General features: G+C 61.2%; 1 protein-coding gene across 3 annotated transcripts; it reads right to left on the minus strand.

The window, feature by feature from the left end:
* Window positions 1–2,963: 2,963 nt before the first annotated feature.
* Window positions 2,964–14,125, minus strand: RPS6KA4 (ribosomal protein S6 kinase A4). 3 transcript variants are annotated; one of them, XM_047823662.1, is made up of 17 exons: window positions 13,967–14,125; window positions 13,777–13,848; window positions 12,840–13,058; window positions 12,619–12,734; window positions 11,960–12,067; window positions 11,652–11,732; window positions 11,469–11,572; window positions 11,226–11,376; window positions 8,331–8,495; window positions 6,458–6,586; window positions 6,129–6,262; window positions 5,940–6,033; window positions 5,297–5,470; window positions 5,021–5,215; window positions 4,506–4,665; window positions 4,122–4,285; window positions 2,964–3,871 (listed from the first exon to the last, which is right to left on the minus strand). In XM_047823662.1, exons 1-17 carry the CDS (start codon window positions 14,019–14,021, stop codon window positions 3,677–3,679), a joined length of 2,316 nt encoding a protein of 771 aa, XP_047679618.1. In that variant the 5' UTR covers window positions 14,022–14,125; the 3' UTR covers window positions 2,964–3,676. The 3 variants fall into 3 exon arrangements, with proteins under 3 accessions (XP_047679618.1, XP_047679620.1, XP_047679619.1); XM_047823664.1 differs by having other exon boundaries at window positions 13,823–13,848; window positions 13,967–14,050; XM_047823663.1 differs by lacking the exon at window positions 13,777–13,848 and having other exon boundaries at window positions 13,967–14,124.
* Window positions 14,126–15,833: the final 1,708 nt, after the last annotated feature.

The following is a 15,833-nucleotide window of genomic DNA, read 5'->3' on the forward strand; positions in this document are numbered from 1 at the left end:
ACAAGTCTCTAGGCACAGGCACAGGCACAGGCACAGGCAGTCCGTTTGCAATCCCTCCTCCCATTACTGTGGAATATTCTTGTTGAGAGCCCCGGGGAACGTTAAGGAGGGCCAACTTGCCCAGAGTCAAACACGGGGCACTGATGAGACACTGGAACCCTGACTTCAGTTTCGACAGTAGTTCGTGAAGGGACGCTTGGGTGACTCAGTTGTTTGAGCGCCCAACTGTCCAACTTCGTCTCAGGTCATGATCTTGCTGCTTGTGGGTTCGAGCCCCGCGTCGGGCTCTGTGCTGAGGGCTCCGAGCCTGGAGCCTGCTTCGGATTCTGTGTCTCCCGCTCTGCTCTCTCTCTGCCCCTCCCCAGCTTGCGATCTCTCGCTCTCTCTCTCTCTCTCAGATATAAATAAAACATTAAAAGGATGAGCCCCTCTGCTCTTCTGATTCAGCATCCACATTAAGGCTGGTCTGGTCAGAGGCCAAAGTCAAGGTGTCAAAGCACGCTGCCAGACCGTAGGTTCTGATAACTTGCCTCTGGCCTCCTGACCTCCCTGCTTGTGGCCGCCACCCCCCACCCACCCACTCTGCTGGTTCACCCCCTGCCCAGGCGACAACTCAAGTCACATCGGTCTCCCCTGCAGACCGCCCGACCACACAGGGCAGAGGCAGAAATCAGATCAAAGCCGGCTCATTCCTCTGAACCCCAGCCCTTTCCAGCCCCCACCAGGCTTCCCCCTTTGGGGTTACCCCCATCCTCTGAACCCTGGTTCCTTCACCCAAGAAATGAGGCCAAGAAGACCTCTTTCTTAGGGTGAGTTACGGAGGATAAAAGGGGAAGGACACTGAAGATGATTCTCAGCCATCAAATTAGCAAAGGTTTCTAAATAATGCTCAGTGCGTAGTGCGGGTACAATATTTATGGTTATTCGAAAGTATGTTTCAAAATATGTCGCAACATGTCGCAAACCTATAGAGACGGGGCTTAGACACCGGGCTGTCTTGGGCTGGAGGGTTGAGGTGAAATGGGGCGTGACTGCCAATGGGTAGAGTTTCCTATGAGTGAAAAGTGTTCTCAAATCAGACTCCTGTCACGGCTGCACAACTCTGAGTATGCTAAAAAAATCACTGAATTGTACTCGTCAATGGGTGAATAATACGCGATCTGAATTGTACCTCAATAACGCTATTTTTAAATGCACAGATTTGTGTACAGACGTGTTTGTCTCTACATCCTTTGTGATGGAAACAAAGTTTTCGAGGCGCCTGGGTGGCTCCAGCTGGGTCGAGCTCCCAACTTCCGCTCGGGTCAGGATCCTCATGGTTCCCGGGTTCGAGCCCCACGTAAGGCCCTGTGCTGACGTCACAGAGGATCTGCTTCAGATCCTCTGTCCCCTTTCTCTCTCCACCTCCCCCACTCGTACGCTCTCTCAAAAAATAAACAATAAAACATTCCAAAAAAAGCTTTCAACAACGGAAACATCCAGCACTGGGGTAAAATTAAAGCCCGCGTTCACAGTGGAACTCCTGGGGTCGAAGGAATCCTGGAATCCTTCCACCGGGACGGAATGCACATCTACTTGAGTGACCTTGAGCTGACCTTCACTGAGGCTCGCTTTTGTCACCTCTTAAATGAAGGTGATGCCTTTCTCATAAACCAGTTGTGAGGAATCTAGGACATAATGAAGATAATCCATGAAGAGTGTTCAGGACCGTCCCTGCACATTGAACACGTCCGTAAAACTCAGTGAACTGTTCGTAAGTCACCACAATGTCACATCTGTTCCTTTGCTGCTCTTAACAGTCATGTGACTGGGTCAGGTCCTGGGGACCTTCTCCTGGGCCCTTCCCTCCTCTCAGACCTACAGGATGGGACAGTCGGATGTCCCCACGCCACCCAACTGCGTTCGATCCACACTCACGGGACCCCACCTGCCCCCGGGACCACCTGGCTTTGCCCCAACTTCAGCATGTCCGGGTTCCTATCTCCTGGGTACCTCCCCCTGTAAGAGGCAAACCTCAGAACGGGAAGGGACGGTCCACCATGAGATGACCCCACAGGGTAATATGGGGAGATGGCCTGGAGGCATCTAGAGTGGTAACGTCCAGGCAACCCTGGGGCAGGGCTCTCTGCACTGTGCGGATGAGTAGCCCTGACCTAGGGCACCCAAAGATGCTGGAGCCACCACTGCCCTATGGCCACAACCACCTACCAGGGATCACACAGCGGGGGAGGGGGGGTGGTCTCCCGCTCTGCTGGAGGGAGGTGCCACACTGATGGCCTCAAGGACTCCCTCTCTGACAGGCACCAAGCTCTGTCCAACAGACCTCTAAGGACCCACCCCTTCACTGGCTCTCCACCCAATGAGCTTCCAGAGGGGAGTCCAAGATCCAGATCTAAGGCAAGCAGCACCCTGTATCCCTGGCCACAGTGACTGGTCCACGGAGGACACGTGACCTAAGTGGATCCGATCGGAGTTCTTCTTGGGATTTCCACAGGGAAAGCTAAAACACTCTATCACATTTCAGTCTGTTGCCCCTGGAGCACCCGGCACCCATCCTGGGGCCAAAAGGAAAATGCTCCAGGCTGCAACACCAAGAAATCGGAATAAAAAAATTGAGTCTGGGAAACTGGGTCCTGGCCATGAGTTTGTGTCCAGATCAGACCTTGCCTGAAGCCGCCGCTGCACCGTGTGGTTACAAGGGCCTAAGAAAATCCCACTCTGAAGTTAAGTTCAAGTTGGGTTTTCTACTACTATACCCAAGAGAATCCTAAGTGATCCATGGCAGAGCTGTCCAAATATGCAGCCAAGAGGATTGTTTGGCCCTCCTGCTGCTGGGTTCAAAAGTCAAGGACAGAGGGTATGGACAAAGGGTCTGCCCTTGTCCCTCCTCTCTGGGGCCCCAGGCCCCACTGGCTGGAAACGTTTGCCCCACACACCCTCCGCGCACACACAGACCTCCCACACAGCACTGGATGGACTTTTATTTTAAAGTCAAAGGCACAGCCTGGATGGGCTGAGGCAGTGACTGCAGATGCCCAGCCCAGACCCTCAAGGCCCTGCCCCCAGCCAGGGGCAGCTGTGCCAAGGGGGGTGGGGAGTGGGGGGGTGAGAAGGGGCCTCCCCTTCTAGGGGTTGCCTACCTCCTAACTTAGCCCCAACAGGGGAGAAGCAGGTGACATAAAGTGAGGCAGAAATGCTTCAGGGGTCCCCCAGGACCTCTCCTTGAACCCCCCTCCCCAACACAGGTCTTTGGTGGACATGATTGCACAGACAGTCCATAAAGTGACAGCGAGAGGGGCGCCCCCTCCCAAGAGCAGGGCCTCAGGGGAGGGCAGGGGAGAGGTCCCAGTTTCTCCCTGCAGCAGGCAGGCAACTCAGTGCGTAGAAATGCGGGAGGAACCCTTCCCTGCAGGAACAGCCCCCTGGGGGAGAAGTGACTTCAGCCAGATGAGGCGCTGTCTTGGCAGAGGCCCCTCCCTCCCTGCATCTCGAACTCTATCTGGTAAGACATAAAAAATTCTCTGCTTATAAAAATACTTCTGCTCTGTCTGGGAGTGGGGTGGGGGGGGGGGAAGGGGAGGGAAAGGCAATCCCTGGGGATGGGGCGGAGCCGATACCGGAGGCTCCCAGGTCACAGCCCCTGTGGGGGAAGGGAGGTTACGGGGTGGGGGTGGGGCTAGGAGGGGGGCAGGGGGCCGTTGGCTCGTCTGGGGGCTCCTTTGGCGGCGGGGGCCCTGCCCGGGGCGGCGGGCGCGGGGGAGACGCGGCGGGAGGTGGCGGCGCTCCGCAGCTTCTGTTTCCGCCGCTTGGCCAGGGGCGCGTTCTCCACGCTCTTCAGGAAGAAGCCCTCACGTTTGCCCCGGTTGAAGGCCTGGCAGAAAGGCGGGTGAGTCCCCCATCCCCCACCACCTGCCGGGCCCCTCGGGCCCCCAACCCAGCCCCTCCCTCCCATCCCACCGGATCAAGGCCATCAGGTGGCCGGCCCGCAGCCTCTCCCAAAGGTCAAGGCGCCGACCACCGGGGGAGGGAGGTCAGTACTGGGTGCGCCTCACCTCTCCGGGCTCGGAGGCCCCGCCTCTCCAGGCCCCGCCCGCCCACCGCCCACAGGCCCCGCCCCTCACCATGAAGGTGGCGTTGAGCCCGGAGCGCACAGCCGGACCCGAGGATTCCAGCACGTCGGGCGTCCGGAGTGGGGGCGAGGAGCGCGCGCTGCCGTCCTGCAGCCACGTGCTAGCCCGCAGCCCCTCGAGCTTCAACCGCTTGGCGGGGTCCACCGTCAGGAGCCCTGGAGGCAGGGAAGTGTTGAGGAGGGGCCGTGTGTGTGTGTGTGTGTGTGTGTGTGTGTGTGTGTGTGTGTGGAGGCTGCGCCCCAGAGACCTCCCAAGAGCCCCACTCTCCTCCCGGCCCAGTTCCCCAGACCAAACACTTAACCCATCGAGACCCCACGGCCGCCGCCTCCCCAGCCATGATCTGTGACCCTGCCCCCACCCCCACCGGCTCCGCACCTCGGACCAGCTCCTTAGCTTCTTCAGACACGCCCTGCCAGGCCTCCCCGTCAAGGGAGAAGCGCCCCTCGCGGATCTTGCACATGATCTCTGCCGCCTGGCTCTGCCCGCCCTGGCCTGAAGCCCCCTGGAAGGGGACCTGCCCCGACAGCATCATGTACTGGGGAGGTGGAGGGAAAAGTGAGACCGGTCCGGGCTGCAGGGCCGAGACAGGCCAGGAGGCCGACTCAGCCCACCCACCCACAGAACCATTCACCCTCTCCATGAGGGTAACTCCTGAGGATGAACCCTGACCTCCAACCCCTAATACTTGGGATGCCCTGACCTCAGCACCGGAGCAACCCTGCCTCTGTATGGGGAGGCCCTCCAAACCCAGCCTCCGAGCACACGCTGCCACCCCCACCATGACGACCCCTGTCCTCCGCCTCGGGGGCGTCCCTGTTGGCCCGCCTCGAGAAGCCCCCGGACCCCAGGCTCGGGGCACCCTGAACCCTCCTGGGGACGCCGTCTCCTACCAGAATGACGCCGAGGCTCCACAGGTCGCAGGACTCATCGTAACCCTGCTGCGCCAACAGCTCGGGGGCTGCGTACTGCAGCGTGAAGCAGGGCGTCTGCATGGGCCCCGCGGGGCTCTGCGGACGCAGCCGCGCGAACCCAAAGTCGATGATCTTCACCGGGGCTCCGGGCGTGTCGTCGGCGTACAGGATGTTCTGTGAGGGCGGCGGGGCGGCCTGTTAGGGACTAGCCCTCCGCGCCTCGGCCCTCCCCGGCTCCCCCAGCCCCGCGCCCACCTCCGGCTTGAGGTCGCGGTGCACCACGCCGGCCTCCTCGTGCATGAAGCTCACGGCCGACACGAGGCTGCGCAGGATCTGGCTCGCTTCGGACTCGCTGAAGTGCCTCTTCTTGCGAATGTGCTCCAGCAGCTCCCCGCCCCGCAGCAGCTCCAGCACCAGGTACGTGTGCAGCTGCGGGGCGGGGAGCGGCGGGCCTAGGTCACCCTCCGGGTCCCGCTGGGAACCTCCGGTCTCCGGCCAGGCCCCACCCACTGGCCGGGCCCCGCCCCTAGCCTCAGGCCCCGCCCCTATTCGAGCGAGGAACTACCATCACCCCCAAAACAACCCGTAGGCCCCAAGGCAGCCTCCCGGGCCTCCGCCCCTTTGCCACCTTAAATCCTAGCCCCCTCCACGTCGGCCTCAAATTCAGTTCCCTTGGCCATCCTCAGCTCCGCCTTCCGACCCTCCGATCTTCCTCCGGCCCTACTACCCTCCGATACCACCTCCCTGGCCTGCCGTACCCCTCAAGGCCCCCGCACCCAGTCCTCAGGCTCCTCCTCCTGCCCTCCCCGCCCGCCACCCCCACCCCCACCCCGTCTCCCGCCCTCCAAGGGCAGTCTCCTGAGTCCCTGCGTTGCGCCCCAGCCCAGGAAAGCGTCACCTGGTCGTGATGCACATCATGCAACTTCACCACATTGGGGTGCGACTGGCAAAGCCGCAGGGCCGCCACTTCTCGCTGCGTGTTCGCCTCCAGCCTGGGGGCGAGGCAGGCGGGGTCAGTTCGGCCGCCCTCCGGCCCCGCCCTCCCGGCCCCGGCTTTGCAGGCCCCGCCCACCCCAGGCCCGCCCACCTGCGGCTGAGGATCTTGACCGCGAACTCCTGGCCGCTCTGGCGCTGGCGGCAGCGGCGACACACGGAGAAGCTGCCTTGGCCCAGTGCGGGCTCCCGCAGGTCCAGCTCGTACTGCTGGAAGAAGGGCGAGTCCTGGCGGCGAAGGAGGCGCGTCAGAGGTCGCACCCGGGAGCCTCGCGGCCACGTTCACATGCCACCTCGGAGAGCCTCCAAACCTCACCGTGGGCACACCTGGTGAAGCCAGGTCTGGAGTCCCTGAGCCCAGACTCCCCAGAATCAACTCCCGCCCCCCCCCCCCCCCCCCCCCCCCCCCCCGGCCCAAGCCACCTGCATCATGGCGCTCCTGGCCACCGCTGCCCGGCCGGGCCGGTCTCCAGCGCCAGATGCTTCCAGCACATCTGTCATCACCGCGTTGTTATGGTCAAACAGGATGGAGGGCGCCACGAAGGAGTATCCCTGCAGGGGTGGGGTTTGTGTCAGAGGCTGGTGGGTATCGGGGGTGGAGGCACAAATGGAGTCCTAGGAAGACCCAGCCTGGGTGAGGGGCAGGGCAGGCAGAGGTAAGACCCTGGACCATAGTAGGTACTGGAGGACGTTCCTTTTGGCATCCCTGGTGCACATAGGATGTGTTGACATGTTATTCCAGCTTGTTCTATGATCACATGGGTCCGCATCCCGCAGGAATCTGAAACTCCGCCCTTCCCATCACAGTGACCGCCAAGTGCTAAGCTCCAAAGCCATCATCTGGCACAATGTAGTGACCCAGACAACGACGGACCCAACGCATAAAAGGGGCATGGCCTGGCATCACACACACTTAGCTTATGAGAATTCAAACCTACCCACTGAATACAAAAAAGTCATTATTCCTTCATCTCAAACCAAACATTGCCCCCCCCCCCCCCCCCCGCCTGCAAGGGGAGGGGCCACTGAGGAAATACAAAGAGGCAATTCAAGGGTTTCTTAAGGGTCATTTTGATGATGTATTGTTTTCTGCTAAACACACAGCCCCACTGTGCATGAGAATGCAGGCTCTAGGCTTTTCTGTTTGGTTCACTGATCAGTCCCCGGGTGCCCGGATCAGTGCCTGGCACATTGTAGGCACTCAATACATATTTTTGAATCGTGAAATGGATGAATGAAAGTAACCGCTGATTCACCAGAAAGAACTGTCTCACGAGAACCGTGAGACAACAGATGGATGGTTCTAGCAAAGCCATCACTTGGGAGAGGGCTCACAGAGGGGACTGATCCACCTACGGCTCACATTGGCCTATTCTTCCTTCATATTTACGAACCGTGTCCTACAGGCCAGGCCCCCACACTGGGCAAAGGGACACAGAAATTAAACACAGTCAGTCCCTGCCTTCTGGGAGTTTCCAGACCAGGGGAAGCAGTCTCAGGAAGGCAGTTAGGATACAACCTGACACACTGCTCAGAGGAGGTGCCAGCTACAGAGAACCGATGCACAAGGAAAGGGCAGCCCAGGACTAGAGGAGTGGGGAAGAATTCACACAGGAGCAGCACGGCTTGAAACAGGAGTGGGAGGCTTGGAAGATGACTAGGAGCCTGCCAGGTGGGCAACAGTGGGGAAGGTACTCCAGGTGGATGGAACTGCATGTGCAAAGGCACAGAGGCGTGTTTGTCATAGGTGCTGGAGCACCAAGTGGGACCACAGTGAGCACTGAGGCTAGAGCGCTGAGCAAGAATGATGTCATACGGGGCCTTGAATGCCGAGCAAGGAAGTCTGGACTTGTCCAACAGGCCTCAGCTTCTAAACTTGAGTGAAGGGGGCCTGTGCTTCCACAAATGTGATACGGTTTGCCAAAGGAACATGCAAAGCCACAGTATAAACATGGAATCTCTTTCTAGTTGTCCACGTAAGCAACTGAATAGTTTTAACTGAATAGTTTTAACTGAATAGTTAAAACGATGCTTTTAGAGAACAGAAAAGAGATGTGTGGAGTAGAAGGGAAGGTAACATGAAATCTCAAGATACACCACGAGATTCAAAGACGTGTCCCGCCACGGCAGTCCGTAGGACTGACGACCTCCGGGTGCCCCACCAGTGGAGAGGGTCTGGGGGAGACGCTGAGTCCTGATCAGAACACAGGGCCTATGCAGGGCCATGAGTCAGCCACGGGCAAGGCTGGCAGCGAGGTCCTGTCTCCGTGGCACCTGTGGTTCTGTGAGCTCTCACCTGGAAGATTCGAGGATCCCCAGGCGGGGGGCTGCCAGGGGGTGAGTAAACAGGCTCCAGCCGCGTAAATTCCTCTGCAAAGTTGCCCACATCCAGCTCCGAGCGGATCTGGGGCCGGAATGGGGCTGGGATTTTCCTGGCAGCCAACGCAGCCCAATCCAGACCCTGGAGAAAAGGAGTAAGAGATCGGGGGGGTCAAGGGTAGGAAGTGAAAACCCCGGTCCCCTCCAGGCCACCTTCCCTGGGCAGCTCCTCTGTGAGACAAGGGGCTATCTGGCATTTGGGTGGAAAGTTGTTCTTCCTGCCTCCCCGGCTTGTGTTTCTCTCCCTCTGATAACAGAATCCCGATTTCCCCCACAGAATCGCCCCCCCCCCCCCCCCCCCCCCGCCACACTTAGTCAATTCTGGGACTTTCGATAGCATTGACATGCAAAACAAATCTCTTTCCCCAACTGGGCTTGAATGGGGAGCATGTGGGCCTGGAACTGCCGGGGGACCCCTTCAGGGTCTAATGATGAACAGAGAAGCCAAGACACAAAGAAAGAAATTCTTAATGACACAAATCCAGCACCTGGATGCAGCCTTGCCTGAAGTCAGCCCACTTTTCCTTGGGACTTTTCACTTACGGGAGCTAAAACATACCTTTTTATGTTTAAGCTAGGGTGGCAGAGCCCGCTCATTGCCTGGCCAGCCAGCCATCGTCCCGGTCTTCCTTAGTACCACAGCCCCAACTTTACTCCAGGAAGCAATGGGCACAACTAACGTATTGCAGAAAACTTTGGGGCACTTGGGGGTGACCCATAACTTGTAAGCAGTAATTGCGAGGTAGGAATCCAGAGAAAGAACCTCAAGAGGAGGGTGACTAGTTGGCACGTGCCATTTTGCCCTTCTCCTCCTTTGTCCTCTTGATTCCTGCCTAGATAACGGGCTAGATGGCAAGAGCTCTGGCAGCCATTTTGGCCCACGAGGCAGCCCTGGGCATGGAGGCTAAGAATGAAGGAGCATTACAAAAAGAAGAAAGGAGCTTGTATTCACAAAACACCACAGCAGCCCTGTGGTAAAGCCAACCGTTATACATTAATTAATTAATTAATTAATTAACGTCTATCTCATCTAGATTGTTCACTCCAATCTTCGTTCTTAGCAGCCAAACTCTACTCCAGGGATATCCCCATTTTGGGTTCGACTTTTTTGTCACTCACAGCCAAGAGGCCTGATTTGGGCTTGAAGGCCGCGGGGCTGGCACCAGGATCTCAGCATTGCTCTCATCAAAGAATCTCTTTTTTTTTTTTTTTTTTTTTTAATGTTTATTCATTTTTGAGAGACAGAGCACGAGTGGGGGACCGGCAGAGAGAGAGGGAGACACAGCATCGGAAGCAGGCTCCAGGCTCTGAGCTGTCGGCACACAGCCCGACACGGGGCTCAAACCCATGAACCGTGAGATCATGATCTGAGCCAAAGTCAGACGCCCAACCGACCGAGCCACCCAGGCGCCCCACCAAAGAGGCTGTCTTGAGAGAAGGGGGTCTGAGGGGACCACCACCCCTTCTGAGCCCCAGGCCTCGAAGACCTTAGCGCCTCTCCAGTATGATTACTGGTCAACCCACTCCCAGCACCCGGGGCATGTACTCAGGGTGGGCTTGAGGAATTCACTTAAGGAGACTGACGCTCGTCAGCCACTCCCCCCGCGAAGGGACATCTTCACCACGGAGACTTGGATTCCTGTCTAAGAAAGCGTCTCCAAGGAACCTTCCAGGCAGGTAATTGGTGAGAAGATTTAAGAGGATCGCACTCACAGCAAGGATAACTGAGTGCCTGGCCCACGTAAGTGCCCATAAATGGGTACTTCTGTTACAATGTCAGACAAGTAGCAAATCTGATTCCCCGCCCATAAACAGAACACAGCAGTTAAGAGCATGGGCTTCCAATCACCCAGACCTGGGTTTGGATCTGAGCTCCATCACCCCCCGGCTGGGTGATCTCGGGCAAATCACTTAACCTCTCTGAGCCTCGGTTTCCTCGTCTGTGAAGATGGGGATGATCAGAATGGTTCTGAAGGTTACACGACAACGCAAAGAGCCAACACACGGCGGGTGATCACCGCTTCAGGGTCCTGCTGGGCAACGATGCCGGCCATGCACCGCGCCCGAGCCAGCAAGGTCTCGCAAGGAAACACGATTCACTCTGCACTGCACTCTAACCTGTGTGTGCTCTTACCAAGTGAACAAAACCCAAGCGACTGACCGACTGTCCCTCTGAATTACAGGCACACAGATTGTACAGGAGCAAAGAACAGAATGCCTGGGAGGATGCTAAGAGCCAAAAGAGTGACTCTTAGTTCTGATTCGGGCCCACAGGAGACCCGCGACCTGTTCCCAGCGCGACCCCATTTCCCGTGCGGTCTGGAGCGGGTCACCTCCCTTCTCTGAACCTGGCTGATGACGAATCCATGCTCAAGCCCCTGCCAGCCCTGCCCGTCAATGAGCCCAACATTCCTTCCCCCAGGAACCCGACCCATCCTCCAGGTTTCACTAGAGACGGAGACGACAAACCCACTTTCTTTTTCTGGAGGTTTTTCTTCTCCTTTTTTTTAGAGAGAGAGAGAGCATGCGAGTGGGGGAGAGGGGCAGAGGGAGAAAGAGAGACAGAGAGGGACGATCTTAAGCAGGCTCCACGCTCAGCACAGAGCCCGACGTGGGGCTCCATCCCACGACCCTGGGGTCATGACCAAGGCCAGAATCAAGTCAGACGCTCAACCAACGGAGCCACCCAGGGGCCCCTGGAGGTTTTTCTAAATCAAGTGAGATCAGCTAGTCTCAGACCATCCCCCAACACAGGGCAGCAGCCTGGTCTGGGTGTGTGCAGGGAGGTGTGCGGGAGGGTCAGGAGCCTCACCTGGAAGAAGGGGTGGTTCTTGACTTCCTGCGCCCCCTGGGGCCCCGCGCCCAGCCGCTTCTTGGGGTCTTTGCAAAGTAGCCGCTGCAGCAGGTCCTGTGCCACGGGCCCGATCCGGGGGGGGAAGGGAGGGGAGCACTTCAGGATCCGTCTGGGAGGATTGCGGGGGCGTCAGGGGCAGCGAGCCCCCTCCCCAACCCTGCCCAGGCCCCTCAGCCACCCTCCTCGCCCAGCCCCGCTCACCGGGACACCTCCGCCTGCGTGTTCCTCTCGCCCTCCAGGGTGAAGGGCGAGGCCCCCGTCAGCAGCTCGAAGAGCAGGATACCCAGGCTCCACCAGTCCACAGCCTGCCAGGGCAGAGCCGGGGTCAGGGCCACCCCCGCCTCGCCCCGCCCCCGCTCCCCACCCGCTCCCCTGCCAACCCACCTTGCCGTGCCCCGACTTGCTGCGGATAATTTCGGGGGCCATGTACTCGATGGTGCCACAGAAGGAGAAGGTTCGTTCTTTCTGGGAGGGCAAGAGGACCCGTTGGGACACCCAGCAGTCCCCAAGGCTCAGAGTAGGACTCGCTGGACTTGTGAGGGTCGGAACAGAGGGAGCCTCCTGAAGGCAGGACCTGGATCCGTTTGCCTCTGCGCCGCGAGAAACGCAGAGCCGGGTGCGGAGCAGGAGGAGACGGGAAGGAGAAGGCTCGAGTGGGGGAGCGGTAGGCAGAGACGTGGCCCTGCGCTCACCTCCTCCGTCAGGAACTCCTTGCTGAGCCCAAAGTCTGTGAGGACGATGTGGCCCTCGGAGTCAAGCAGCACGTTCTCCAGCTTCAGGTCTCGGTAGATGATACCCAGCTGGTGGGAGCAAGAGGGACACTGAGGCTTCCTCCCCGACGCCCCCCGCCCCCCCCCCCCCCCCCCCCCCCCGCTTCTACGGCTCGTGTCCGGGGCCGAGCACCAAGACCCAGCTCGGGGATCAGGGCAACCCCCTAGAGAAGGGGTGTCCGGTGCAGGAGTGAGCCCAGGGACCGGGCCGTGGGATGGGAAAGGCCACTTAAGACGCCAAAGCAAGGAACGGGGACGGTGCAGGGATGCCCCACGGAAACAGGTCCCAGAGGGAGGAAAGCCTACGAGAAGAAGGCCTTGGGAGCCAAGGCCTGAGGTCCCCATTTGAGGAAGTTCTGCAAGCGTGGCCCCGGGAGGTGGCCCCGGGTTCCTCGTCAGAGGAAAGCCCCTTCCAGGAGGAAGGGACCCCCTCCCCAGGCAGCGCTACGGCCTTCCTTCCAGGAGGCCTGCGCGAAAGGCGCTCCAGTCCCCCCCCAGCAGGAAGCCCCAGACACAGCGATTCAAGGCTGCCACGGGGGTGCCACGTTCGGCAGCAGCCGGGCGGCCAGGCCCTCACCCACCTTGTGCAGGTGCTCTAGGGCCAGCACGATCTCGCCCCCGTACACGCGCACCTCGGCCTCTTTAAAGTGCTGGCGCTGGTACAGGTGGGTGAACATCTCGCCTCCGTTCACATAGTCTGGGGGGAAGGGGGGTGTGGAATGGACGTCGGGAAGCAGCCCTGATCGCGCGGCCCAACCCGCCTCGGTGGTGGCCTCCAAGGCGGGCAGGTGCCCGCCCTTACCCAGGATGAGGTGCAGCTTGGCGTCCGTCTGGAAGGCGTAGTGCAGCGTAACCAGGAAGGGCGCCTGGCGCACCAGTTCCAGCACCGAGCGCTCGGTGCGCGTGTGCTCCTGGGTCTTGGCGCGCTGCACCAGCGCCGCCTTGCGCAGCACCTTCATAGCATACAGCTTGCCTGCGTCGTGCCCGACGGCTTTGCGCACCAGGAACACCTTCCCGTAGGCTGTGGGAGCAGTGAGCGAGCGGAGGGTAGACCGTGAGCAGAAGGGTGGTGCGGACTGGTGGGGGCGGGGGGGGGGGGGGGTGACGCCAACCCAGGAGAGTGTGCAAACTGGGGGAAGGAGCCGGAGTGAGAGGCCAGCGTGCAAAAAGCTGACAGAGCCTTCTGAGGAAAGGGTGTACGCGGCCCAGGAGGGTGCTCCACAAAACCAGGGAGAGGTGCAAACCAGGCTGGAAGGCAGGCAGCTCCAGGAGGCCTGCGGGGCAAAGTGGGGGCAGGACATGTGCAAACCCGTAGATCAGACAGAGACGCCAGGGGGTGCAAGGCAGAGTGGACAGGGGAGGGATGTGCAAACCCAGGCCGGGGCGCGTGCAAAGCTGGGAGCGAGCAAAGCAGGAGACCGGGCTGCCACATCGCCTGGGGCGGGGAGGAGGTGTGCAAATCACTTGGGAGGGCTGCAAGTCCTGGAGGGTGCCGGCGAACCCCGGGAGGACCTTGCAGGGAGGGGCGGTGTCGATGTGGAGCGCCCCAGGAGCAGGCACGTCCCCGGGAGTGGGCATGCAAACCCTGGCAGGGCGGGGCGGAGCAGGCAAGGCGGGCTGTGCCGGGAAAGGGTGGGGGGCACTGCCGGAGGCCTGGCCGGGGCCCAGGCCCGGGCGGGTGCGCGCGCGCGAGGCTCAGGGCGCCAGGCCCGGGACACCTGCCCCGTGGGGGTCCTCACCTCCCGTGCCCAGCACCTTGAGCAGCTCGAAGTTCTCGACGCTCACCTTCTCCTCGTGCCCGGTCAGGTTGGCTGCGGGCGCAGCAGGCGAATGAGCGCGGCCAGTGCATGACCCCTCCCCGGCGCAGCCCCGGCGGCCCTCCCCCGGGGCCCCGCACCACCGGCCCCTCCGCGGCCACCCCTGCCCCACCTTCGGTGATCCGCAGCTCCACGGCGCAGCCCTCGTCCTCGTCCTCGTCCCCCATGGCGTGCGGGTGGCCGGGGCCCGCGCGCGCGGCTCTGCTCCGGGCGGCGCCGGTTACATGGCGGCTCCGGCCGGGGCGGGCGCTTCCTGGTGCCGCCTCCGGGGCCGAGGCGGGCGCCGGCGCCGCCTCCCGCTCCCCGCCCCGCGCGGCCTGAGTCAGGCGGCTGGAACGTGACAGCGCCGGGCTGCGGGAGGGCGGGCGGACGGGGGCGGCCCGGCTCCCTCGGGCGCGCGGGGCGGGCGGCCGAGCCGTGCGCTCTGGGACCCCGGGCGGCCCTCTGGGGACCCGGGAGCACCGGGAGCCGGGCCCGGGGGCCTGGGGAGAACCCGGAGCCTCTACCGGGCGGACACTCCGCCCGGGTGCCTGCTGGAGCCGGTGGTGATGAGGCACCGGAGCCCGTGCCCCAAGGAGGGGGGCACACAGGTGCTTCTGAGCCCTCCCCTCCAGGGAGCCAGCCCCCCGGGCAACCGGGCATCTGCCCGCTTCCTAGCCACCAGCCAAAGGGAGGGGTCGCCGAAAAACCATCCTCCGCTCACTCCTTGGCTCCCCTCGCGCGGGTGCTGCCCGCACAGCCTCGGTCCAGCACCTCTCGCACGGTGTGGACTTGCCTTTGCAACGGGAGGGCCTGGGGCTCAGACACCCTGAGGGCCCTGTCCCCGGGGAAGCGGCTACCCAGGGAGCGCCTGCAGGGGGCGCTGAAAGGCCGCTGGGGTCAAGGCCGACCCTGGAGGGGGGCGGGGAGTGGAGCGGGGTGACTGATTTTGACCCCATCCGTTCGGAGCCGACCTGTGAAAGCACCTCAGTCCCCAGCCACCCTTCGCAGCCCAGCCAGGGCCCCCGGCTGGCCTGTCCTCCAGAGCCCCCCTGACAACCGATAGGAGCCACCAACAGGGTGGGACGGATGGCCATCAGAGCTCCCATCCTGAGGCCTGTGGGAGGGGGCTTTCAGCTCCTCTGACCAGCTGGAGACCAGGGTGTCCACACCCACCCCACCGGACTCTGAAGCTTGGGCTGAGTGGAGGGCATGGCCATCAGTTACCCCCAAGAGGGGGCTGTGGAAACCCCAGGAGTCAGACTGCTGCAGACCATCCCGGGGAGGCCAGCCTGGCCACCCCTCCCGGCTTTGCCCACCCCCACATTCAGGCTGCCTCACCTTGGGCCTGCAGCCCCACCCTACCCTGGGCGGCCCCAGGTGCCTTGACTCACGTCCTGTCATCTAGCCTAATTGCCCCTTTCCTGGGCGTCATTCTGGAAGCGCTGGTCAGAGACCCCACGTCCTTCCCCCGCCTCGTGTCCCTCCGTGAAAGCCCTCGGCACTAGGGGACATCCCGCTGGGCTGAGAACTCACTAGGGAGGAGAGCAATTCTACGGGGTGGGGAGAGGATGAGGAGAGGAAGGAGAGGAAGAGATGAAAAGGAGAGGAGTTTGGGAAGGAAGGGAAGGAGCCTCCGGGCTTCATGGGAGCCCAGAGCCCATCTCCTAGGCAAAGGCTTAGCTCGGACTCAGGCCCCATGCACCGCCGCCCCACCCCCACCCCCACCCCCACCCCCGGGACATCCAAGCAAGCCCGACTGGCCCGTCCCCTGAAGAAAGCCCTAGCAGCCCTGTGCCATGTGAGGAAGCCAATGCGCACAGATCCCCAGCCACACAGAAGGACGTGGGCCCGGTGGCGCTGGTGCCTTGGGACTGGACCCAGCCCAAACTCAGGTGGTCGTATCCCAGCTTTATTGTCATGTCCGTGGCCCAGCTACAGCTCAGAGATCGGCCCAGGCCACCGTCCTCGGCGAATGGTCCTTGGCTCCCCGCCTGGAC

Source organism: Prionailurus viverrinus, chromosome D1 (assembly GCF_022837055.1).
Source record: "Prionailurus viverrinus isolate Anna chromosome D1, UM_Priviv_1.0, whole genome shotgun sequence".
Lineage (NCBI taxonomy): Eukaryota > Metazoa > Chordata > Mammalia > Carnivora > Felidae > Prionailurus > Prionailurus viverrinus.

Bases quoted from the DNA above. Each gene is read 5' to 3' on its own strand.
- RPS6KA4 (XM_047823662.1), bottom strand. From the start codon at position 14,021: ATGGGGGACGAGGACGAGGACGAGGGCTGCGCCGTGGAGCTGCGGATC. The intron at 6,034-6,128 runs GTGGGCGGGCCT...CCTCGCCCCCAG, and splicing joins GTCAAGATCCTCAGCCGCAG to GCTGGAGGCGAACACGCAGC. The intron at 3,872-4,121 runs GTGAGGGGCGGG...CCTTTCTGCCAG, and splicing joins GGCTCAACGCCACCTTCATG to GCCTTCAACCGGGGCAAACG.